Source organism: Lontra canadensis, unplaced genomic scaffold, assembly GCF_010015895.1.
Source record: "Lontra canadensis isolate GAN:19392208 unplaced genomic scaffold, GSC_riverotter_1.0 scaffold17, whole genome shotgun sequence".
Taxonomy (NCBI): Eukaryota; Metazoa; Chordata; class Mammalia; order Carnivora; family Mustelidae; genus Lontra; species Lontra canadensis.
Window position 1 is genome coordinate 26,064,848 of NW_022631011.1, and position 23,417 is coordinate 26,088,264.

General features: G+C 37.8%; 1 protein-coding gene across 3 annotated transcripts in view; it reads left to right on the top strand.

Moving 5' to 3' along the window:
- The window catches only part of NDC80 (NDC80 kinetochore complex component), a 51,752-nt gene extending 42,352 nt beyond the window's left edge, over window positions 1-9,400 (top strand). For all 3 annotated transcript variants that reach the window (XM_032859813.1, XM_032859814.1, XM_032859815.1), the window contains exons 14-17: window positions 804-896; window positions 2,106-2,236; window positions 4,369-4,471; window positions 8,751-9,400. In XM_032859813.1, the coding sequence (XP_032715704.1) occupies window positions 804-896; window positions 2,106-2,236; window positions 4,369-4,471; window positions 8,751-8,888 (465 nt within the window). In that variant the 3' untranslated portion in view covers window positions 8,889-9,400. The remainder of the gene's footprint in view (window positions 1-803; window positions 897-2,105; window positions 2,237-4,368; window positions 4,472-8,750) is intronic.
- The last annotated feature ends 14,017 nt before the right edge of the window (window positions 9,401-23,417 follow it).

The following is a 23,417-nucleotide window of genomic DNA, read 5'->3' on the forward strand; positions in this document are numbered from 1 at the left end:
TATACATAATTTTTTTGTGACTTCATGTATGTGTTGAATCATCCTTTTAAAGAAAGATCCAGCTTATAGATACATTTTTCTATTTTTTATTTCCTACAGCAAATATTTTCTTAACCTAGCTGGAAAACATTCTATATTAATTTCTGGTAACTTTGGAAACACTTTTTTTCTTTAATTTTGGTTTCAACAGATCTTAAAGCTCAAACTTTAATAAGATTAAATGTGTTAAATTTATTACTGTTTGGGAGAATCCATTGATTAATAACCAGTTAGAAAACATCCAGTAAAATCAATATGAAAACTTCTCTTTAACATCCTAGAAAGTAAACACAAATGGAAAGCTAGATAAATAATAAAAGAGATGAAATCTAAGTAAATCTAGACTTCAAAACTAGAAGGCAAAAACAACTTACATGTATTAACAAATTAATATAAAAATGTTCAGAGTGTATATAATAAATGTAATATTTATAATACTATATAAGATTGTTTACAAACACTCCTACAGCAACTAGTAGAAAAGTACCTGGTATCCTTCTTTTACTGGGAATTAAGCCAGACTTTTTTTTCCCTAACTAACTCTGTATTCTAATATTGTACATTAAAAAAAATATGTCTTTTTGTGTGTTTGTTTTTATTTAACTCCTCTTTGGGGAATAATAAATTCTGGGAACAAATGATAGGTGAGAATCCAAAAGGACTAGAAATAACATGGTTCAATCGGTAATATGAAAGTTTTATAACTTACTAAAATGTTTTTGGTGTATGGTTATGATTTCTCAACCCAAGTTTTATTCTCCAAGTTAAACACAATGATAACAGAAAGCAGGAGAGGTGTAAGAACTCTGAAAGAAGAAGTTCAAAAGCTGGACGATCTTTACCAACAGAAGGTTAAGGTAAGAACTTTGCCACAGTTTGTATAGGTAAGCTTTGACCTGTTCTTACATCTAAGTAAACATGTAAGCTATATCCTATAACTTGTGTTTAAGTTTAGTCTAATCTTCTAAAGTTTATTATAAAGAGTTATTTTGTCCTTTTAAAGGATTTTTTTCCTGGAATTGGGCTGTTTCACACGAGAACACGTTTACTGTTTCATTAATATTTTAGACTTGAATATGAGATTCTGTATCCTTGTAAGACCAAAACATGTTTTAAATGTAATCTCTTCTACCTTTTTTAGAAATTTAGTGTTAAGTACTCCTAAAGCATAAACCTCCAATAAGGCTTTGTGTATGTGATTGCCTGTAAAGAGTTATAGCAAACTGACTAACTTGGCCAGATCACAAAGATATTTTATATGAAATTAGAATGTGGGTAAAATAATAGGATTCTTTTCCCACCACCTCTAATCCATCCACCTTCTCACCAGTGTTTTACTTAGGGAAGCACTCATGTGACTATTCATTACCATTTATAAAACTTACAAGAGAATTTTGTCATACTAATATCTTTCACTTAGTTACAGCAACAAAGTATTAGGAATTGGAAATTTTCTCTTGGCCTTGTATTGCATTTAGGGCCTATACATTTTGTTAAGTAGTGAGAAATTTTTAGAAAATACACCACAGTAATATGATCTACACGTGAAATATGAGCCAGTTGGTAATCATTGTTGTTTTCATATGTTCTCCATGACAGTACTTGCATTTGTCCTCTTAAAGCACTTCAGTGAAAGGCTTTCATATTTCATCTTAACCTAAGAGTTGATGACTTTGGGCTCCTTTTCCTGTGCATATTTCACATATGTGAAATAAAGATAGTGTGAAAGTTACCCACATTTTTGCATGTATAAAAGACCTCTTGATGATCATAGGAAATGTTTAAATCATTATCCTAAGGTTTCCTATAGTACCTACCTGAAAATACCGCTGAATGAATTCCATATAAGGCCTGTTGAGAAGGTCATATTTAGGTTTACAGTATAAAATTTACAAAGAAGTTTTTTAAAGTCTCATACATGTAAAACAGTACACATTCTGAGAATATAAATGATGGTGCAACCTGATTTTTTTAATGTGTGATATATATATGGTATGTGGAGTATAGTATATGGAGTATATAGAACACAAACATCAAAAATTATAACCATACGCTTATCTTGATAGGAAGCTGAAGAAGAGGACAAAAAATGTGCCAGTGAGCTGGAGTCCTTGGAAAAACACAAGCATCTGCTGGAGAGCGCTGTTAACGAGGGCCTCAGTGAAGCTATGAATGAATTAGATGCTATTCAGCGAGAGTAAGTTCATGTAACCAAGATTTATAATGTTTATTTCAGATTAATTAACATTTCTGTAAAACCATATCTATGTTTATTAGCTTTAATTTATATTATAGAGCTACTTGGGAAAGAGGAAGTAGTGAACACAGAAAGAGCCTGTAACTTGAAATACTGTCCCTAAACGTATTCTGCTACTATTATAGCTATTGCCTCCTAAGAAAGCATTTATTTTTACATATAATTAATAAATGAAACAGCATAATATTTTCAATCAGTTGAAATACTTGGCTATTTGTTACTATTTTTAAGATATTTATACTTTCTAGAAATTATATATACAACAAACTGTATACTATAAATTATATGATCATTGTGCTGTAACACATTATGTGCCCTCATAATAATCACCACACTGCAAAAAAAAAAATTTAAAAAAAAAAAAAAAAAAAAGGGACGCCTGGGTGGCTCAGTTGGTTAAGCAGCTGCCTTCGGCTCAGGTCATGATCCCAGAGTCCTGGGATCGAGTCCCACATCAGGCTCCTTGCTCATCAGGGAGCCTGCTTCTCCCTCTGCCTCTGCCTGCCATTCTGTCTGCCTGTGCTCTCTCTCTCTCTCTCTCTGGCAAATAAATAAATAAAATCTTAAAAAAAAAAAAAAAAAAAAAAAAATTTAAATAATCACCACACTGCAAAATCATGCAATAAAAAATCAGGACCTACAGTAAAATTGGGATTGGGCACAACACTCAAAATCAGCCAGTGACACACATAAACAAAAGATGGGAACCTAACTAAAATGTTAGCACAATTGTACATATGTTAAATGTTTAAGAAGTACAAAGATGCTATGATAAATATGACACTTTATCTTAAAGAGTCCGGAAGTTTGCCTGGGAAAGGGGCATTCAAAGGGTTGCAGCTTTTAAATTATTGAAATGAGGTGGAAGGAGAATTATCCAAAATCAGATGGGAAGTTTTAACACCAGATGTGGATGCATGTGACTCATCACATAATGTAATGAATTGAGGGAGCTGGTAAACATTTGAGGTGTGTGTTTATATGTTTTTATATTCCTTTGCATCTGGATTCAGCTGAGGGCAGTTTTCTGCATTCGCTTAGTGTTTCTCAAGAAGGAAATGGCATAGGGACAACTGTATGACTCAGCTGAAGAACATAGAACTTTTTTTTTTTTAAAGCATGCAACTCTTGATCACAGGATTGTGAGTTTGAGCCCCAAATTGAGTGTAGAGATACTAAAAATAAATAGATAAACAAGCAAACAGACTTTAAAAAAGGAAAGAAATGTTATAAGCAAATACAAATTTTTGCATTATGGTCAAATTGCTACGTAATATTTCAATCCAAATGGAACAAATACGTGTTTCCAAACAAGTAGCAGAACTAACTCTATATGCTACATTTCTTAGTTCTTCATTATCAAATTACACATTGTCAAATTTTCCCTCTTGGTTTCCATATTATTTTAAAACTTACATAGAAAGAGTTTTAGCCACATTGTGTATTAACAGTAACTAAAATGGTGACATCCTTTTTTAAAGAGTATTCTGCCTTTGTGTATATAATTCTCTCATGCAACCCATAGAAAGTCAATATACTGAATCCATAGGCTCTTTTTTTTTAAGTCTTAATTAAGTGACCCTCAACTAAAAAATTCTGACTTTGAGATCAGAAGTACAACCCTTAAGAAAATCACACCTCTTCATTTGCTTATTTGTAGTTTAGGGATAAAAAACTCACCTGAAGCATTTTTTTGGCTTGCAGTCTTTGTTTTTAATTTGAATTTGCATACATTAAAAAAAAAAAAAAAAACGAGACTCCCACTCCCCATTCAAATGTATTGAATGCCTTCTCCCTGAAAGCATTTAAGTTTACAACCCTTTTGGAGATTCAGTGAAGACCAATTGCTCCCAAGTTTTGTATGTTAAGGCACAAGGTTTTGGTGCTGTTTTGTTTTGTTCCTTGCAAAAGATCTTTGAAATTGTTTTTCCGTCTTAATGGCTGAGAAGCAAACAGTGCATATACCAAACAGTCTGCGTTTATTGAATATGAAAAGGAGAAGTGAGCTAACTAGAACTGATGGATTAGGGTTTTTTTCCTAGACAACTCAAGAAAGAGTTTTTATTCTACAGATACCAACTAGTTGTGCAAACCACAACTGAAGAACGACGAAAAGTGGGAAATAACTTGCAGCGTCTTTTAGAGATGGTTGCTACACATGTAGGGTCTGTGGAGGTAAGTATATGAAGGTCTTTCCTACATTCTAATGAAGCTTTTTAAAACTGTATATCTATTTCGTTTCTATAGAAATTAAATGATAAATTTTATTTCTATGGAAAATATGTTCTAGTAAAAAGTTATCAAAAGAGTCCTGTTTAGTGGTGTGTAAGGAGCATCTGCATTTCATAAAACAATCTGTTTTGTTCACATAACAACATAAACATAACACATAATGTTATATATGTGAACATATACTGTTCATATAACAACAACATAAACAACATGTAATGGTATTTATTACATCAATAGTATATAATCATGCGCCAGGCCACATTCTACATACTGAAAACATATCAACACGTTTAAGATTTCAGTAAGATTAAGATGAAAGAGCATGTGTTATGACAAATATTTTTCCTTTCCATTAATTTCATGTAAAGTACTTATAAAATATAGAATAAAGTACTTATGAAACGTGAAGAATGGCTTAAAAGTTCAACAGTAATACTATTCCTCCAACCTGCTGTACAGAGCCCAGAAGCCAAGCTAAACAGCTAACCTTTAAAATTCCTGGGTAGTCTATTTGGTGATAATATATTTCCAATTGTGAATAGTTTAAGAGAAAAAAAAACCTCATTATATCACATTGTTAGCCTTCCATTTATTGAAAATAGCATGTGATATGCTATTTCTCCTCCTTTCTCCTAAAAGACATTGAACTGCATTTTCTTGTTTGCTAGTGTTCTTCAGTGCTTGGTGAAAAGAACTAAGAAAAATGAGCTGGATCCTACATCAGAAAACCTGGCTTCTCCCCGCTTAGTGGCTCTATAACCTTTCATAAGTTCTTTTTCAACAAGTATTGTTAATTTGAACCACAGACCAGATAATTATATGAGTAATTACTTTCTTGTTCTCTCAAGGATGATGTATAATAAATGCATAAGAGGAAAATTCATTCACAACCTGTGATGATTGGCTCAGATTGAGAAAGTCTACTTATATGTATCATTTTGCTTCTTTTGATCTTCACTTTCTCCATCTGTGTAATGAGAGGGTGGTACTAAATTATTGCCAACATCTTCACATCTCTATTATCTGTAACAATTAGTTTGACCTCAGTGTTAATCCGATAGTGATTTATCACAAGGGATTTATGTGAAAGGAAACCACAACTGTTAAAAAGTTTTACTCAGTTAACATGAAGTTAGATTTGAAACCCTAATGATTATTACCTTTTAGTTTCTATTTAGTTCATTGTTGTTCAAGATCAGATGGCATTTTCAGAGCACTTACTTTGCACTATGTAAAAATTACAAATAGCCAGTAAACTATGGAAGGAGCCCCTAAAGTCAACCAATCATCTTTAAAACCTAATGTGAGGAAATTTTACAAGTGATAAAATTAGACTGTAGAAAGCAGAGGACTGTGGATCTAATGTTATCTTTAAATGGGATATTTTTCCTCTGAGGTAAAACGTTTCCTTGAGCAGTTCCTGGTTGTAGCCCCATGCAGGTCCTGTATGTGTCTTGATCTTCTAGACTAGGAGAGAGCAAACTACAGCTCACAGGCCAAATTGTGCCCACAGGCTGCTTTTGTAAATAAGTTTTATTGGAACACAGACACTTCATTCACTTCCATACTCTTTATGGCTACGTTCCCACTACAGTGGCGGGGTTGAGCAGTTGCAACAAAGGCCATTTGGTTCACAAAGCCTGAAGTATTTGTTATTTGGACCTTTACAGGAAAAAGTTGCTGACTCCTGTTCCAGACTTCTACCTTCTTGAAGGGCACAAAATCTTTTTTGTCTGTTAAGATGTTCAGAAATTTTTATAAAGCCGTAATAACAAACCCATTGTAGTACTGATGCATATAAACAAGCTCTGACAGAGTCCGGAAAAAGATGGATGAGCATAGACAGAAGTTATATTTTTAAGAGAGGTTGTATTGCAGACTAGTGGGGTAAAATGAATTGTTCAATTAATGGATTTGGGATTCCTACCTTAAACCGTAAACAAAAATCACTTCAAGATGGATTAAGAAATTAATGTGAGGCTAAATTTATTTTTTTTGGAGAGAGAATGAGGGCTGGGGAGAGGGGCAGGGGAATAGGGAGAGAGAACCTTAAGCAGGCTCCGCTCCCAGTACAGAGTCCGACATGGGGCTCAATCCCACAACTCTGAGGTCATGACCTGAGCTGAAATCAAGAGTCAGACACTTAACCTACTGAGCCACCCAGGCAGCCCAAAGTGAGGCTAAATTTTTAACTTTCAGAAAAATTATAGACACCATTTTTATACCTCAGGAGTTGTAAAGGAGTTCTTAAATTAGGCACAAAGAGTAAAATCCACAAAAGTAATAATTTATAAATTCACCTTTGTTAAAATTAAGATCTCTACATCAAAAGACAAAAACCTGGGTGGCTCAGTTGGTCAAGCTTCTGCCTTCAGCTCAGATTATGATCCCGTATCCAGCTCCCTGTTCACTGGGTCGTCACTTTTCCCTCGCCCTCTGCCCCTCCCCCCCAATTGTTTACTCTCTCTAAATAAATACATATAGAATTTTTTTTTTTTAAGTGGAAAGGCAAGCCACAAAACAATAATTTTTTAAGACAACTAATAGTATCCAGATACATAATGACCTCTGAGAAATAAGTACAGAAGGTGGGCAAAAGACTTGAATGGGAATTTCACAGAAAGCTAAAGTGGCCAATAAACAGGAAAAGATCTACCACTTCCCACCCTCAAGAAATTGGCAAAAAAATTAAAGTTTGCGAATACTAAATGCCAGCAAGAATATAGAGAAATGCAAGTTTTCATTTATACTACAGAGGTTGCAAACTGATGTTAACAATTTTAGAAAACAAATTTGTAATCCCTGTTAAAATGGTGCAGTTCCATTCTAGGTATTAAGTTAAATTTTTACACTGTGTGCTAGAGTACTAGCACTATTAGTACTAGTACTATACTAGTTGAATAGTATCCTCTCAAAATTCATGTGTATCCAGCATCTCATCATGTGACCTTATTTGAAAATAAGGTCTTTGTGGATGTCATTAGCTAAGATGAGGTCATAATAGATTAGGGTAGGTCCTCAACCTAGGGACCAGTATCCTTATAAGAGTCCGTGTGAAGATGGAGGCAGAAATTAGAGTGACACAGCTATAAACTAGGGATTGCCCAGAACTGTTAGAAGCTGGTAAGAGGTGAGGAAGGATTCTTCCCTAACGCCTTCAGAGAAAGTGGCCCTGTCAGTATCTTGATTTTGGACTTCAAGCCTCCAAAACTGTGAGAAAATAAATTTCTTAAGCCATATAGTATGTTGAGATTTGTTATAGTATAATTGAAATAGTAAAAAACATAACCCAGCATATTAATTTCCTGTTAGTGCTATAACAAATTACCACCAACTTAATGGCTTAAAGCAACACGGATTTATTTCCTTATATATCTGGAGATCAGGAGTGTAAAATGGGCCTTCCAGACTACAATCTTTCTAGAGACTCTAAGATGGAATTTCTTTGCCTTTTCCCTTTTCTAGAGCCACCTACACCCCTTGGTTTGCAGCCTCTTCATCTTCAAAGCCAGCAGCACAACATCTTCTATCCCCTCTGACTGCTTTTCTGTCCTTACATTTTCTCTTTCTGACTCTCACATTGCTGATTCCCTCTTACCAAGACCCTCATGATTACATTGGGCCCACCAGGATAATGTAGAATGATCCCCTTTTCTCAAACTCCTTAACTTAATCACATCTGTAAAGTTCCTTTGCCCCTATAAGATAATGTGTTCATAGGTTCTGGGAATTAGGCCATGGACATCTTTGAGGAGGCTGCTATTCAGCATACCATACCTGGAAATAAACTAAAATTCATTAATAGTAAAATGGATAATAAATATTGGTATGTTCATGCAATAGAAAACATGAATAAACAAGCTATCTGTATTAACATCAATGAATCAAAATACTGGATGGAAAAAAGTCATAGAATATTGTATTTAATATCATTCAGTAAATATGAATGTTAAAACCAGGTACCACTAAACTAGCATATTGTTCAGAGATACATACATATCTGTGTGGGGCGGGGGATAAAAGTATAAAGAAAAACAAAACATTGTTGAGAGTGGTTGGCCCTGGGAAGAAAAATGGGGATATGACTAGGAAAGTACACAAAAGAGTATCCCTTATATTCCCTGTTCTTACAAATGTTACCACTTACTTATATATTTCACAATTAAACTCTTTAAAATAAATTAATGTTTCTTCGCTAATAATTGCTCATTGTTTTTACTAGAAACATCTTGAGGAGCAGATTGCTAAAGTTGAGAGAGAGTATGAAGAATACATGTCTGAAGATCTCTTGGAAAATATTAGAGAGATTGGAGACAAGTATAAGAAGAAAGCTGCTCTAATTAAGCCTTCTGATGAATGAAGATAAAATACTGATTATCTAAACAAGAACTTTATTAACAGTGTAAATTTTTAAATGTCCTTTGTAGGTTCAAAAAATCTCTAACATATCTTATACCCCTCCTTACAATGAAGTCTTATGACCATATCTTCCCAAGCCTGTGAAATATTTTTATATTTTTTATAAACCTAGTTTGTTAATTTAAAGCATGTATAACCCAAAATTATGGTAACCTGTTAGATTGTTATCTTTAGATGTGAAAGACTAGTTATATTATGTATCCAGAGTTAATAAAATTATATCAACAAAGTGTGTTTTTCCCTTATTTCTCAATCTAACTTAAGATGGTTAGAAGACAGTTATTTTTATCTAAACCAGGAATCAGCAAACTGTGGGCCAAATGCAATCACATCCATTCATTGACACATCATCTATGACTACTTTCACTGTACAGTGGCAATGTTTATTACATTTGTTAGACTGCAGGCCCAAAAATTAATTATCTGGCCCTTTACATAAACTTCTCCAGTCCCTGGTATGTACTCTACAAAGGCTGGGGCTCTTTAAAAAAAACATAGTCCATGGGGCGCCTGGGTGGCTCAGTGGGTTAAAGCCTCTGCCTTCGGCTCAGGTCATGATCCTGGGGTCCTGGGATCGAGCCCCGCATCGGGCTCTCTGCTCAACGGAGAGCCTGCTTCTCCCCCTCTCTCTGCCTACTTGTGATTTCTGTCTGTCAAATGAATGAATAAAATCTTTAAAAAAAAAAAAAAAAACAGTCCAACTCATTCCTTATTCAGAGCCAGGAAGCTAAATTTCTTTCTGACTTTGTGCCACCATTACTCTGAAATGAGCAGAAGAATATGGAATGTGATAATCAGAAGAAATAAATAGTTCAATCCCCTCATTTTAGAGATGATTCTTTTCTAGAAATGTTCTGATTTACCTCTGGTCACACCTCTTTGTAGGGATAGATGTCACAGAGGAACTTACTTATAATGTACACAATTCTCACCCTGCACAGCCAGCCACAGGAGCTATGAGATCAATGTTCTGGATGGTGAAGAAGTCATGTAGGAACATAATATTATTTACTTTAAATTGTTAGGAAACTCTTCAACTGGTAACTGCCTCTAGTTGAACTTTTTGTTCAAACTTTATTACAACTCATGCAAAATGAACATGATAAAATGAAATGTAAGCAATATAAGAACTGAAAATGGAATTCCACCAAAGTTTTATGAAAGGATGGCATGCAGCCTGAGAGGGTGGGATGAACAAAAACAGGTTATAGTTAGGAGATAATAGGACAAGATTAATAGTTACCAATGTATTCAAGAATCTTGGCCATTAACATCCAACAGAACTTTCTTCAATGATGGAAATATTTTATCTGCACTATTCAGTATTGCACCAGCCATATGTATCTCTTGTGCACCCAAATGACACATCTATTTATGACAAAAACAGCTGTGTCCCTCAAAATGCATGGAAACAGCAGCATTAGCATCACCTGGATATTCATGTTTTAGTTAAAAATACAGACTCTTGGCCCCACCCAAACCTACTGAATCAGAATCTGAACCTTTCATAGTGTATTGACATAAACTATACATATTTAAATTTTTTGTAAGTTTTGACATCCATATACACCTATAAAACCATCAAAACTAATGAATATATATCCATCACCACTAAAATTTCCTTGTGGCCCTTTGCAATCATGTCTCCCCCAACACCTGCCCTCATCTATTTCCAGGCCTGTACTGATCTTCTTTCGGTTATTATGGATTAATGGAATAGTATGTACCCTTGTATGGTTTCAGAATATTTTGAGATCCAAGATTATTTTGAGGTCCACATTGCACTGGATATCAGTTCACTCATTTTGCTGACTAGAGTTCATTATATGAATATACTGAGTTTGTTTATCCATTCACCTGTTGATGGACATTTAGATTCTTTAGTTTTTGCCTTACAAATAAAGTCATGAACATTCAACTACAAGTGTTTGTATGGACATATGATTTCATTTCTTTTGGGTAAATACCTAGTATAGGACTGGCTAGTTCATACAGGGTAGGTGCATATTTGACTTTTATAAAATTTAGATGTTTTCTAAAGTAACGGTACCATATGTTCCTACTTGCAATGTATGAGACTTCCAGTTCCTCCACATCCTTACCCACGTGTGGTATGGTCAGTCATTTTAATTTTAGCTATCATAAGGGTATGGTTCTATCTCATTGTGATGTTAATTTGTACTTCCCTAACATTAATCTTTTTTTCATGTGCCTATTTTTCAGACATATATCTTCATTGTGAAGTGTCTTTTCAAATATTGGCCCATGTTTTTACTGGATTGTTTCCTATTACTGATTTGCAAGATTGTTTATATGTTCTGATACAAGTCCTTTAGTTTGGGAACATTTTCTCCCAGTCTATGGCTTGCCTTTTCACTTTGTCAATAGCACCTTTTGAAAAGGAAAAGGTTTTAATTTTGATGAAGCCCAACTTATTGCTTCTTTTATACTTTTCCGCACTTTGTGAAGTTTTCAAGGAATCTTTGCCAAGCACAGGAAATCTTTGCCAACATCACTGATTTTCATCTATATTTCATTCTAGATATTTAATGGGCTTGACTACTGAATCAAAATCAGAATCCAAACTTGAATCTTTAAAAGGTCCCCAAGTTGTTCGTATGTACATTAAAATTTGAGATGCACTACTTTAAAAATCACCACTAGTTAAGTATTATTCATATTGTAATACAATTTAATAGTGACTTTATTTTTATTAAGATTTTATTTATTTATTTGCCAGAGAGAGATTGAGAGCACAAGCAGAGGGAGCATCAGGCAGAGGAAGAAGTAGGCTCTCTGCTGAGCAAGGAGCCTGATGCAGGCCTCCATCCCAGGACCCTGGGATCATGACCTAAGCCAAAGGCAGATGCTTAACCAACTTAACCACCCAGGTATCCCTAACAGTGACTTTAGAAATGACAGAAAAGACACTAAGTTCAAACAAAATGACTGTCTAACCACACAACCTAGAACATGTTCAAGTAATCAGTAAATTTGCCAGGGCACTTTTCACTCAACATTTTTTACCTCACTCTACAGTTTTCTTCTGAATTCCTAAGGACATGCTTATCTTCAGAACTAACACCATTGAGTAAGATACTAATCCAGCTAAAAATCCCAAGAATCCTAGAGTCAGGAAAAGCTTCATATATCATACAGTTCAACCTCTCAATCATTAAGGAGTACCAACCTTGGCATTTTTTTGTAGATGACACACCTAGTCCTGAATACTTTCAGGGATAGGTCTGCTTCCAAAATGCTAATTATTTCAAACCATCTGATGGTTGAGCAATGCTACTTGCCAGAATGTTCTTTTATATTGGCCAAAACCTGCCTTCATGTAACTTCCTCTAGTTCTACCTTTTTGTCATAGATTGTTGAGTTATCACAGTTTCCAATCCCATTTAGGGATATCGGTTTCTATTACTGTCTTATGTTTGACCCAGTGTTTAATTAAATCAATCTTTTCCCAATTATTTAATCTCTTTGTTATTCTACCTCACTTTCAATGTTACTAATACAAATAACCCCCTTCACACAAATTCCCTAGCTAATATTTTACTAGAGTTATTATCATTCTTTTCCCCTGCCTTTCCTAATAATCTTTTTTTAAGATCTATCTTAACTCACTTGTAATTTGCAGATGTGATACCCCTTTACGTCTAAATATTTCGGTGTATATTTCGCAAAAACAATGACAATCTCTTAGATAACCATAAGACAGTTATCAAAAACAGGGGCACCTGGGTGGCTCAGTAGTTAAGTGTCTGCCTTTGGCTCAGGTCATGATCCCAAAGCCTGACTGAACCTCACATAGGGCTCCCTGCTCAGTGGGGAGTCTGCTTCTACCCTCTCCCTCTGCTCTTCTCCCCACTACCCCTCTGGCTCATGCTCTCTCAGGTCTTTTAAGACAACTATCAAAAACAAAATTAATATTGGTACATGAGTACCGAATCTACTGAGTGCACTCGAATTTTGCCAAGTGTCCTTTATTAGGACTTTTTTCCTACTCCAGGATCCATTCCAGGATCACACTTCCAATAGTTGTCAAATCTATTTACTGTCCTTTATGCTGAAGAGCTGGTCATCACATCTTTGACTTGCATGATCTTGGCATTTTCGAAAAGTCCAGTCGAGTTATAGACTGTCCCTTAATTTTTGCTTAATTTATTCTCATGGTTAAATAAGATGATGTTATATTCTTTTCAGTAAGTTGCATCAAAAGGTACATGATGTTAATTGGTACCATTAATGTAATTGAATCACTTGATTTTGTTAGTAAGTGCAAAATTACAATTTTCCCCTTTGTAATTAAGAAGTGAGGAGAAGTGTTGCCTAGGTGGCTCAGTTGGTTAAGCATCCCACTTTTGATTTTGGCTCAAGTCATGATCTCAGGGTTGTGAGAGAGAGCACCACATCGGGATCTGCACTGGGCAGAGATTGTCTCTCTCCCTATCCCTCTGGCCCTCCCCCACCTCTCTCTCTCCCTACCTCTGATTAAAAAAAAAAGAGGGGGGGACGCCTGGGTGGCTCAGTGGGTTAAAGTCTCTGCCTTCGGCTCAGGTCATGATCCCAGGGTTCTGGGATTGAGCCCCACATCGGGCTCCCTGCTCAGTGGGGAGCCTGCTTCCTCCTCTCTCTCTGCCTGCCTCTCTGCCTACTTGTGATCTCTGTCTGTCAAATAAATAAAAAAATAATAAAATCTTAAAAAAAAAAAGAAATGTGAGGATATTTTGGGACTATATATTTACCACTAAGCTTTCACCTACTAGTTTTAATATCTATATCTCTTGAATGAATTATTACTATGATAGTTGCCAAAAAATGCTTTTTTTATTGAGAAATAATTGACATATTAGTTTCAGGTGTACAATATAATGATTCAGTATTCATGTAACTGCAAAATGATCACCACAGTAAGTCTAATTAACATTCATCATCACACAGTTAACACATTTTTCTTGTGCTGAGAACTTAAGATCAACTGTCTAAGCAACTTTCAAATATACACTGCAGTATTGTTAACTGTAACCACGCTGCTATACATTAAGTGTTTTTTTTTTTAATTTCTAATTCTAGAAATTTTTACGTGCAAAGTGATTTTTAACTTCTATTATTCATTACTTCTACACTAATCACTTGGCATTCTACTCAAAGAACTTTCCCTTCTCTACTGTTTATTTATATGACTATGGGCCCATGGATTCTTACTTTAATCAATGGGTAATAATCTATAGCTATCATTTTTATTTTGATGTTTAAATTGTCCCAGGTTTGACCAGTGGGAGCCCCCTTCCGGCTGACTCCTCTATCCTTTTTTGACATTTCTCTGTCATTCTTTGAGTATTTACTTACTTTCTGGCACAATCCAATGTTTCAGATCTAGTCTTTACTTTCCCTGCTCAATCCCTGGAATCGGCCAGTTCTCCAAGGATGACTGGTCCTTTTTAATGGACAATAATATTTGGAAACCAAAGCTTGAGCACTGTATGTGTTTGTTGCTCCTAATGTGCCAGTGCTTCCAGGTCTTCCCCAAGGACAGAGCTAGAAAATATAAGTATTTATATACATACATATATCTAAATATTTCTATCTGAATCAATATATTACAAACCATGAGTTCATATCAGTATCTCCAGTGCCACTCCAGTACCACAAAGGTGCTTTAATACATAAGTTCAATAAGCAAGAATTCACTAGCTTAGGGATACTTTTTCAGAATACAGAATTTAACACCCTGGAAAGGACCCCAGCCGATTCGGTAAACTCACTGATGAGGATGCTGGATAGATAGATGATGGCTATTACTCAGTCAAGTGGAAATGCCTGTGTTGCCCTTGCAGAGAGTAGAGGAAGAAACAGAAAGGCTGAGGGAAGTGAGAATGCTGCAACACACAATGTGAAGCGAGAAGAGTCCCTAAGGTTTCATAGGAGGACCTTGAGGACAACCCATGCATGAAGGCCACAGGGAATGTCCTGGTGAGAAGGGCAGCAGTATCACTAGGACATTCAGTGGTAGCTCTTTCACAGACTGTGTTGACAGAGGCAGAGGCAGGCATAGCACTGAGCTCATGAACATCCATTGGGATAATGGAGCTCTGAAGTAACAAAGGCCAAGAAGCTTCCCATAGTGATGGACAAGTTCAGAAAAGTGGTCGCAGGGGCTTAATCTGATGAAGTCTGGGACATAGTTAATAGAGATGGTATCCCTAGAGGCCAAAAGGAAGGACAGAACTATACTCTCCTACTCTTTGTGATAATGAAGTCCAAAGAAATACACCAAGGAGAGGGTAATCTTTTTTTTTAATTGATAGATTTTTTAATTTAAGATTTTATTTATTTGACAGAGAAAGACACAGCGAGAGAGGGAACACAAGCAGGGGGAGTGGGAGAGGGAGAAGCAGGCTTCCCGAGGAGCAGGGAGCCTGATGTGGGGCTCGATCCCAGGACCCTGAGATCATGGCCTGAGCCAAAGCAGACGTTTAACGATTGAGCCACCCAGGCGCTTGATAGACTATATTTTAGAGGAGTTTTAGGTTAACAGTGAAATTGAACAAGTGTGATTTTTAACTCTACAATCAACAAAAAGCAAGAATACTGGAGGGGGGTGGCACTTAGGGTGGTCATCCCTACAAAAAGTCATAATCCCTTGCTCAGTTCCCAGATATGGGCCATTTTCAGATTTGAATCCCATTACTAAAGAGGAGGTAGCTGAGTCTCTAGGAGGAAGGACCTAGCAACATTATGGCAAATGTATATGGTGATAACTCCCCGAGTCCTTCCCTGAAAGAGACCCACAGCCACTTATTTGAATGATTGTATAGTGTGAAAAGAAGACTAACCAAACTGTTTTAGGATTCTTTGACACAGGATCTGAATTGACATTTAACCAAAAGCACCAACACAGATGGTCCTTTTATGAGAGTAGGGTCTACAAGGACTAATTAATGGAGTCCTGGCTAAAATCTGGTTCATCATATACCCATTGAGTCTATGGACCTACCCAAAGTTCATTTCCTCAACCTCCAAGTACATAACTGAAGTTGGTATATTTGGGATTTGAAGAATACCCCACAACCCCATAATCAGTCCCTGATATGCAAGCATAAAAGCTGTAATAGTGAGGAAAGCCATATGGAAACTTCTGAAACTCCCAGTTTCATCAAGATAGTAAATAAAAATAACATCAGATACCAGGAAGGATAGCAAACACTAATACAACCATTATAGAAAGACCTGAAGAATTCAGAGGTGACAAAGGATTCACTATCATATCTCCATTTGATTCACCAGTCTGGCTCTCTCAGAAACAGGATGGCCCCTGAAGAATGACATAGATTAAAATGATGAATAAGTTTACAGGTGTAAATGTAAAACATTTCCAATTCAAGGCAAGTAATGACCCCCCATGTTCTGACAGGGAAATATCTGGTAAGAAGAGAAACTGAGCAAGAAGCCTTGCACTTTGCCAACCCTATATGATTAGCAAGACAGAAGTAACAAGTGGACGGGGTACCTGGATGTCTCAGGGGTTAAAGCCTCTGCCTTCGGCTCAGGTCATGATCCCAGGGTCCTGCAATCAAGCCCCGCATCGAGCTCTCTGTTCGGCAGGGATACTGCTTTCTCCTCTCTCTGCCTGCTTCTCTACCTACTTGTGATCTCTGTCAAATAAATAAATAAAAACTTAAAAAAAAAAAGAAAGAAATAACAAGTGGTCCAAGAACTCTTGCCAGCCTCTAGAGAAATCCTGGAATAGTCAGTTCTTACACATTAACACTGCACATATCAAGAAATTGATGATCTTGCAAGTTCTCACCAAGCCAATGGATTTCTCTTCCATAAACATGTCTCACCTCAGTTAGAACGTGACTAAACCACATGTACTAAGGATTTAAATCAAAGATATATGCAGGGTTTTAAATATATAAAGAGAACACTTAACTTGAATATAACATCAAAGTCAGCAGTAAATTTTACAATCCAGTGCTAAAACAGATAAATGATAAATTTCTTTTCAAAGGCTTATTCCAGTTTCATGAGGCCAGCAGGAGGTGAGGCAAATGTATACTTCTGAGTCATCTCATGAAACAAATGCTGTGAACCTTCTTGCAAGCCCATTTAGAAATGGGCAGTGAATGGAGGGGCCGAATTGTCCTTCTTCTGCTTGCTGATCCACATTTGCTGGAGGGTGGACAGTGAGGCCAGGATGGAGTCCCCAATCCACACTAAGCACTTACTTTCAGGAGGAGTGATGATCTTGACCTTCATTGTACTGCAAGCCAAGGCAATGACCTATTTCTGCATCTTATTGGCAATGTCCCACCAGACACACCATGTTGACATACAGGTCCTTCTAAATGTCAACATCACACTTTATGATGGAGTAGAAGGTGGTCTCATGGACATGGTCTCAAGGGATTCAACACCCAGGAAGGTGAAAGGAAAGAGCTCCTCTGGACACCAGAGCCACTCATTGCTCATGTGATCACCTGGCTGTCTGGATGCTCATAATTCTACTGGACAAAGGAGGACAAAGTTGTGGCCATCTCCTGCTGCAAGCCCAGGGTGATATAGCAGCAGGGTTCTTGTTGATGCCATGTATGATTTTTTTTGCTCAGTGGTAGAGAAGAACCTATACCCATGTTCCATGAGGATCTTTATGAGGAAGTCAGCCAGGTTCCAGTTAGCAATGTCCAGACCCAGTATGACTGAAACTGGGTGTAGCCCTAGTAGATGGACACCCTGTGGGTGACCCCATCCCTAGGGCCCATTACAATACCAAAGATGTGGCCAGAGGCATAAAGGGACAGCACAGCCTAGATGGCCATGTACCCGACCCAGGTGTTGAAGGTCTCAAACATGACCATAGTCATCTTCTGTCTGTTGCACTGCACTTGATGTTCAGGAGTGCCTCAGTGGGCAGTCCCAGGCACTCCTCCAGAACAACATGTAGCTCATTATAGAAGATGTGGAGCCAGGTTTTCCCCAATTCATCCCAGCTGGTGATGATGCTATGTCATGGTCAGGATGCAGCAATTACTCTGGACCCTGTCACCCATGTAGCTGTCATTCTACCTCATGCCCACCATGATGCCCTGGTGTTGGGTGTCTGATAATAAATGGGAATATGGCTAGCGGTCATCATCCCCAGCAAAGCCAACTTTACATTTAACAAAGCCATTGTCAATGACTAGTATGATTTCTTTTTGCATTGCAATCTGTGGGGCCTGGGAGCAGAGGTGCCAGGAGACAGAGACGCAAGAGTAGAGGGAGTGCAGGCTGCCTGCAGGAAGTGACATCACAAGTCTTTGTTGTGTTATCATTGTCTGCAGTTTCAGCTCCTGACTTCTCTTTGTTCTAGGCATTGTTTTAAATAATTTTAAATTTCCACATGGAAGAAGTTTTGTCCCCCCAATTTTTAGTGATTCTTAGTCATATTGTGTTGTTATTAGAGAATACTGTCTTTACTGTTTACTGTTTGGATTTGCTGAGGCTTTTCTTTGTGGCCTAATGGTTTTTGTGAGTATTCGTGGGCAATTGAAAGAGAAGTGCATTCCCTTTTAAGGATATTTAATTGGATATATTATCAATCAGATCTACCTTATCAACTATATAACTAAGGTTTCCATAATTATTTTTTATTTACTTGATCTCACATATACTGAGACACAGAAAGACAATGTAATTTTATCAAGTTTTCATTAGTAAATGGTAATGTTCTTTAGGGAAGGGGAAAACTGAATTCAGGCAGTTTGACTTCAGAACCTCAATTTTTAGCAATTATATCATGCTGATTTTTGTGGGCATTCATTAGGCTTTTCTCTGTGTGGCATCACTGGGGTGTCAAGCCATTCACTAGGAGGAACAGAGATCTCCCAGGGGAAAATCAAAAAAGGATTGTGAGAACATGGGAGTTTGTGAAGCAATTTAGCAAGGTATACAGGAAGTCAGGTAATTCTCTGAGGAGCTGAAGAATTGTGCAAAATATAGCACACCTAGAGAGAAAGGAACTGTAAATTAATGGAATATTGGTCAGTGAAGTTCCTGAGGGTGTGGCCTACTTAGCAAGGTTGCAGTGTGGTTGGGCAGTGGGGGTGCAGTTAAGTTGGGGATTGTAAATGGCTAATGTCCAGTAACAGAGTGATTAGGGACAAGCTCCACCAACAATTTGTAAGAGGGTTATGATAGTGAGATAGTCATGGCTTACAGACCTCCCAACCTCTGACTGGGGAGCAAGATATGAGCTCTGAAGCAGGAGACTCCACCCACCAGATAACTGCAGGAGTAGGATACAAATGGGGAAGGCCCCTGAGTTGTTTGCCTGTGAAAGGGAGGAGACAGCTCCATTGTGGTGGAGGATGGAGTAATGAGTAGCTCTCTACTGGCAAGACTTTAAGCAACTAAGAAAGGAGAAGTGTGTCTGTGCTGAAGAAGCTAGTTTGTTTACTAGCAGAAATGAGCTCACCTGAGGGATGTACTTTGGTAAAATGTCTAAAAGAGGACACAAACCAGAGCACTATAGTTACAAGGAAAAATTACTCTCTGCTTATCTTAAGGCCTCAGAAGTAGGAAGAATATTTGTACTTGGGTGCCTGGGTGGCTCAGTTCATTAAGCGTCTGCCTTTTGCTCAGGTCATGATCCCAGGGTCCTGGGATAGAGCCCCACAGTGGGGGTGAGGTGGGGGGGAGTCCTCTGCTCAGTGGGGAGCCTGCTTCTCTCTCTCCCTCTGCCTGTGGCTTCTCCTGCTTGTGCTCTTTCTCTCAAATAAATAAATTTTTAAGAAGATTTTATTTATTTGACAGAGAGAGAGAGAGAAATAGCACAAGCACAGAGAGGAAGGCAGAGGGAGAGAGAGAAGCAGGATCCCTGCTGAGAAAGGAGTCCCACGTAGGGCTTGATCCCAAAACCCTAGGATCATGACCTGAGCTGCAGGCAGACGCTTAACCAACTGAGCCATCCAGGAGCCCCAATAAACAAAATCTAAAAAAAAAAAAAAAAAAAAAAAAGAGAGAGAGAGAATATTTGTTTTCTACAAATTAGTTGCCTAACACCATAAGAAAAGGCCTTTCTTCTTTACTCACAAGGATGGATAATGCAAAACTCCACCAATATGCTAGGGAAGAAATGGAATGGTTGTAAAACTGATTTCCTAGGTATCTGACAGTTTGGGATTGGGGAAGATGAGATTAGGTCTGTTTGAGAGGCTTGGCTTCTTAGGCTCGAAGTTATTTGGACTATGGAAAAGGAATTCCAGATCTGCTCTCATACTTTCACTTTAATGCCTCATACCCTGGAAGAAAAATACGGAGAGGTGGAACAGCTGGTTACTTAAAATTGTCCATTCTCAAGCAAGCAAGAGAAGATGTGGAATTAAATCAGGCCAGAAATGAAGTTGGCTGTGGAGGAGGGGGAAGGTTGAAGTGGCTCTCACACATCCAGCCTCTGGATGAAGGTGATGGGTAAGCAGTTGGTGCCAAAGGCAGCAAATCCCCTATCAGCCTGTGGTGATACTCTTCATCTGTAGGTGAAGACAAGGGGAGTAATTTGGTAACTAGCAACTGAGAACAACATATCCTGGTGTCTTTCCTTACAGAAAGTTCTATTCTGGGGCAAAGAAAGGGAATTTGGGGAGCTTCACCAAGTGAGGGGCATGCTGTGGCTTCTAGGGAAAGGGAAAATAAAGGGACTCCAGTTCTATGGGACAGTCACTCTGAGAGATGAAGAAGTCACCCAGAACTAACAAAAGCCAGTTAGAGCCCACCAACCAAAGAAAAGGTCATCAGGTCATACCTGATGTTTATTGTTAGGAAGAACTGATCGTGGGATGTCTCAGTAAGAGAGGACAGGGTTGTGTTTGTGCTGGTCAGTTCTAAGAAGGGATGGTTTGTTCACTATGCTTGTAACTGCAATAGGGTCTTCAATGTGTTTTGTTAGAAACGTCGTTCTGTTGACCCAAGTCCTGTTGAAAACATTGTTTATCACAGTCTGACTGCTAGTAGAATTGTGCTGTCCTTTCTCAGGCTGGGATGAGAGTAAAGGTCCTGGTTGAGAAAAGTAATTTGGCTGAGTGGAAGGCCATAGAAAAGCCTCAGTAGGTTGTAGCTCTAGAGGAGCACTCAAGGAAGAATTCCATGAAAGCAGACCAATGGGAATTATGGCTTGTGTAGAGGCAGGAGGCTGCTCAACATAGTTGAAAGATCTAAGGTGAGACTCACCTCAGACACCCAGATGCTGTTTCTTGCACTTCCATGGATACTTTACTCTATGAGGAGATTTTGCCACATAGGGAGAGAATAACAAAATCATACTAAATGTAAGATACCATGTACTTCCCCTTCCTGTTGTGGTTGGCTTTGTGCTAGAACACACCTTGAGGAATTTGCTTTGAGTTATTAGCAGTTTCTTTCTCAGGCAAGCAAAGTTGGAGACAATACACTATTTACTATAAACTTCCTTTTTTTTTTAAAGATGTTATTTATTTATTGGAGAGAGAATAAGCTAGAGAGAGAGTAAGCCAGAAAGAGAGAGAGAGCATAAGCTGGAAGAGAGGCAGAGGGAGAGGGAGAAGCAGACTCCCCAGCAAGCATGGAGCCCTATGCAGGACTCAATTCCAGGACCCTGAGACCATGACCCAAGCCAAAGGCAAATGCTTAACCATCTGAGCCACCCAAGTGCCCCTAAACTTCCTTTGTTCTGAAAAAGCAACAGGTTGGACAGATTGTTTTGTAATGTCAGGCAAAAATGTTTTCTAAAATGGGAAGGGTTGAGATACCGTGAATCTAAAAATCTAAAATGTTCATGAGACCCTATAAAATACCGTGTGTGTGTGTGTGTGTGTGTGTGTGTGTGTGTGTTGTGTGAAGTTGTGACTCTACTCAACTTCTTTCTTCCTCTTTGAGAAGCCTTTTTTTAGGTTTAGATCACAGGAACAGGAGGAGGGACACACCCAACAGCTGTAGAAGCAGGAAGCATCTACTCTAAAACTGAAGAACAAAAACATGAAAATTGAGAGTGTTTGTACATATTTTGTTCCACCTAACTCTCTTTAAAAAGTCCATATTTCAAAATAAATTTTTTTTAAGTCCATATTTCATCAGTGTATGATGGAGAAGGGAAATGCTTGGTTCTCTTTGTGCAATGTATCCAGCATGATGTAAGCAGTTTTATCTTTGCAAATTTATTGTTTCCTTTGGAGAGTATTTCTTTTCTAGATCACATTCCGGAATCATTAGGAGCTAAATCCCATTAGGCAGCAGTGAGGCAATTAATTACAGGAGTGATGTTTACCTCATGCTGAAGGAGGTTCTGTGAAGAGGAACAGGTCTGAGCTTGGCTGAGGTCAGCATGAACTAAATTACTGATGAGACCATTTAGAACTAAAAAATAAAGATGTTGAGGAATGTGAAAAAATACAAGTAGTCCTTGCTTTTCATAATTTATGTAAATTTATGTAAAAGTAAATGAGCTACTTGTGTATCTCTGGAGGGGTTGCTGACTCCCACCTTTATGACAGGCCAGCTGCCTTATAAGGGGAGGATGAGTAGTATCCAGTTTTCAGGGAAAAGCTTCTCTTTCAAGAAAGTGAAACCTAGATAAGAAATGGAAACTTAGTCTAAGGGGGGAATTTGTCTTTCTCTTTGAGTTTTCTTTGGGAACTGTATTGGAAGTAAGGTAGAAATGTTTGAGAGACTGTTGATTGCTAGGGGAACACTACCTCTGCATATCTGAAGGCAGGGGCTGTAAGCTGCAAATGAGTCACTGGTATTTTGTAAATCAGACTATATATTCTTTTTTATATTCATCACCCTTTTGTTCCCTCTGGTCCAGTCTTTCTCAAAATTTGGTATTCGGACTACTTCCACTAGAATCACCTGGAAGTTGTTAAAAGTAAAAATTCCTAGTCCCATACAGTATGGGCACAACTCGGAGATATTGTGGATTCTGTTCCAGTCACCACAATAAAGTGACTATTGCATTAAAGGAGGTCAAGTGAATGTTTCGGTTTCCCGGGGCCTCTAAAAGTTATGTTTACACTATACTATAGTCTATTAAGTGTACAATAGCATTATGTCTAGAAACAAGGTACATATCTGAATTTAAAAATACTTTTTTTTAAAGATTTTATTTATTTATTTGACAGATTGAGATCACAAGTAGGCAGAGAGACAGGCAGAGAGAAGGGGGAGGCAGGCTCCCTGCTGAGCAGAGAGCCCGATGCAGGGCTCTATCCCAGTACCCTGAGATCATGACCTAGGCTAAAGGCAGAAGCTTTAACCCACTGAGCCACCCAGGTGCCCCTAAAAATACCTTATTGCTTAAAAAAAAAAAAAATCAAGCTAACCATCACCTGAGCTTTCAGTGAGTCATAGTCATTTTGTGGGTGAAGGGTCTTACCTCTGTGTTCATGGCCATTGACTCATTAGGGTGGTGGTTACTGAAGGTTGAGGTAGCTAAGGCAAATTCTTAAAG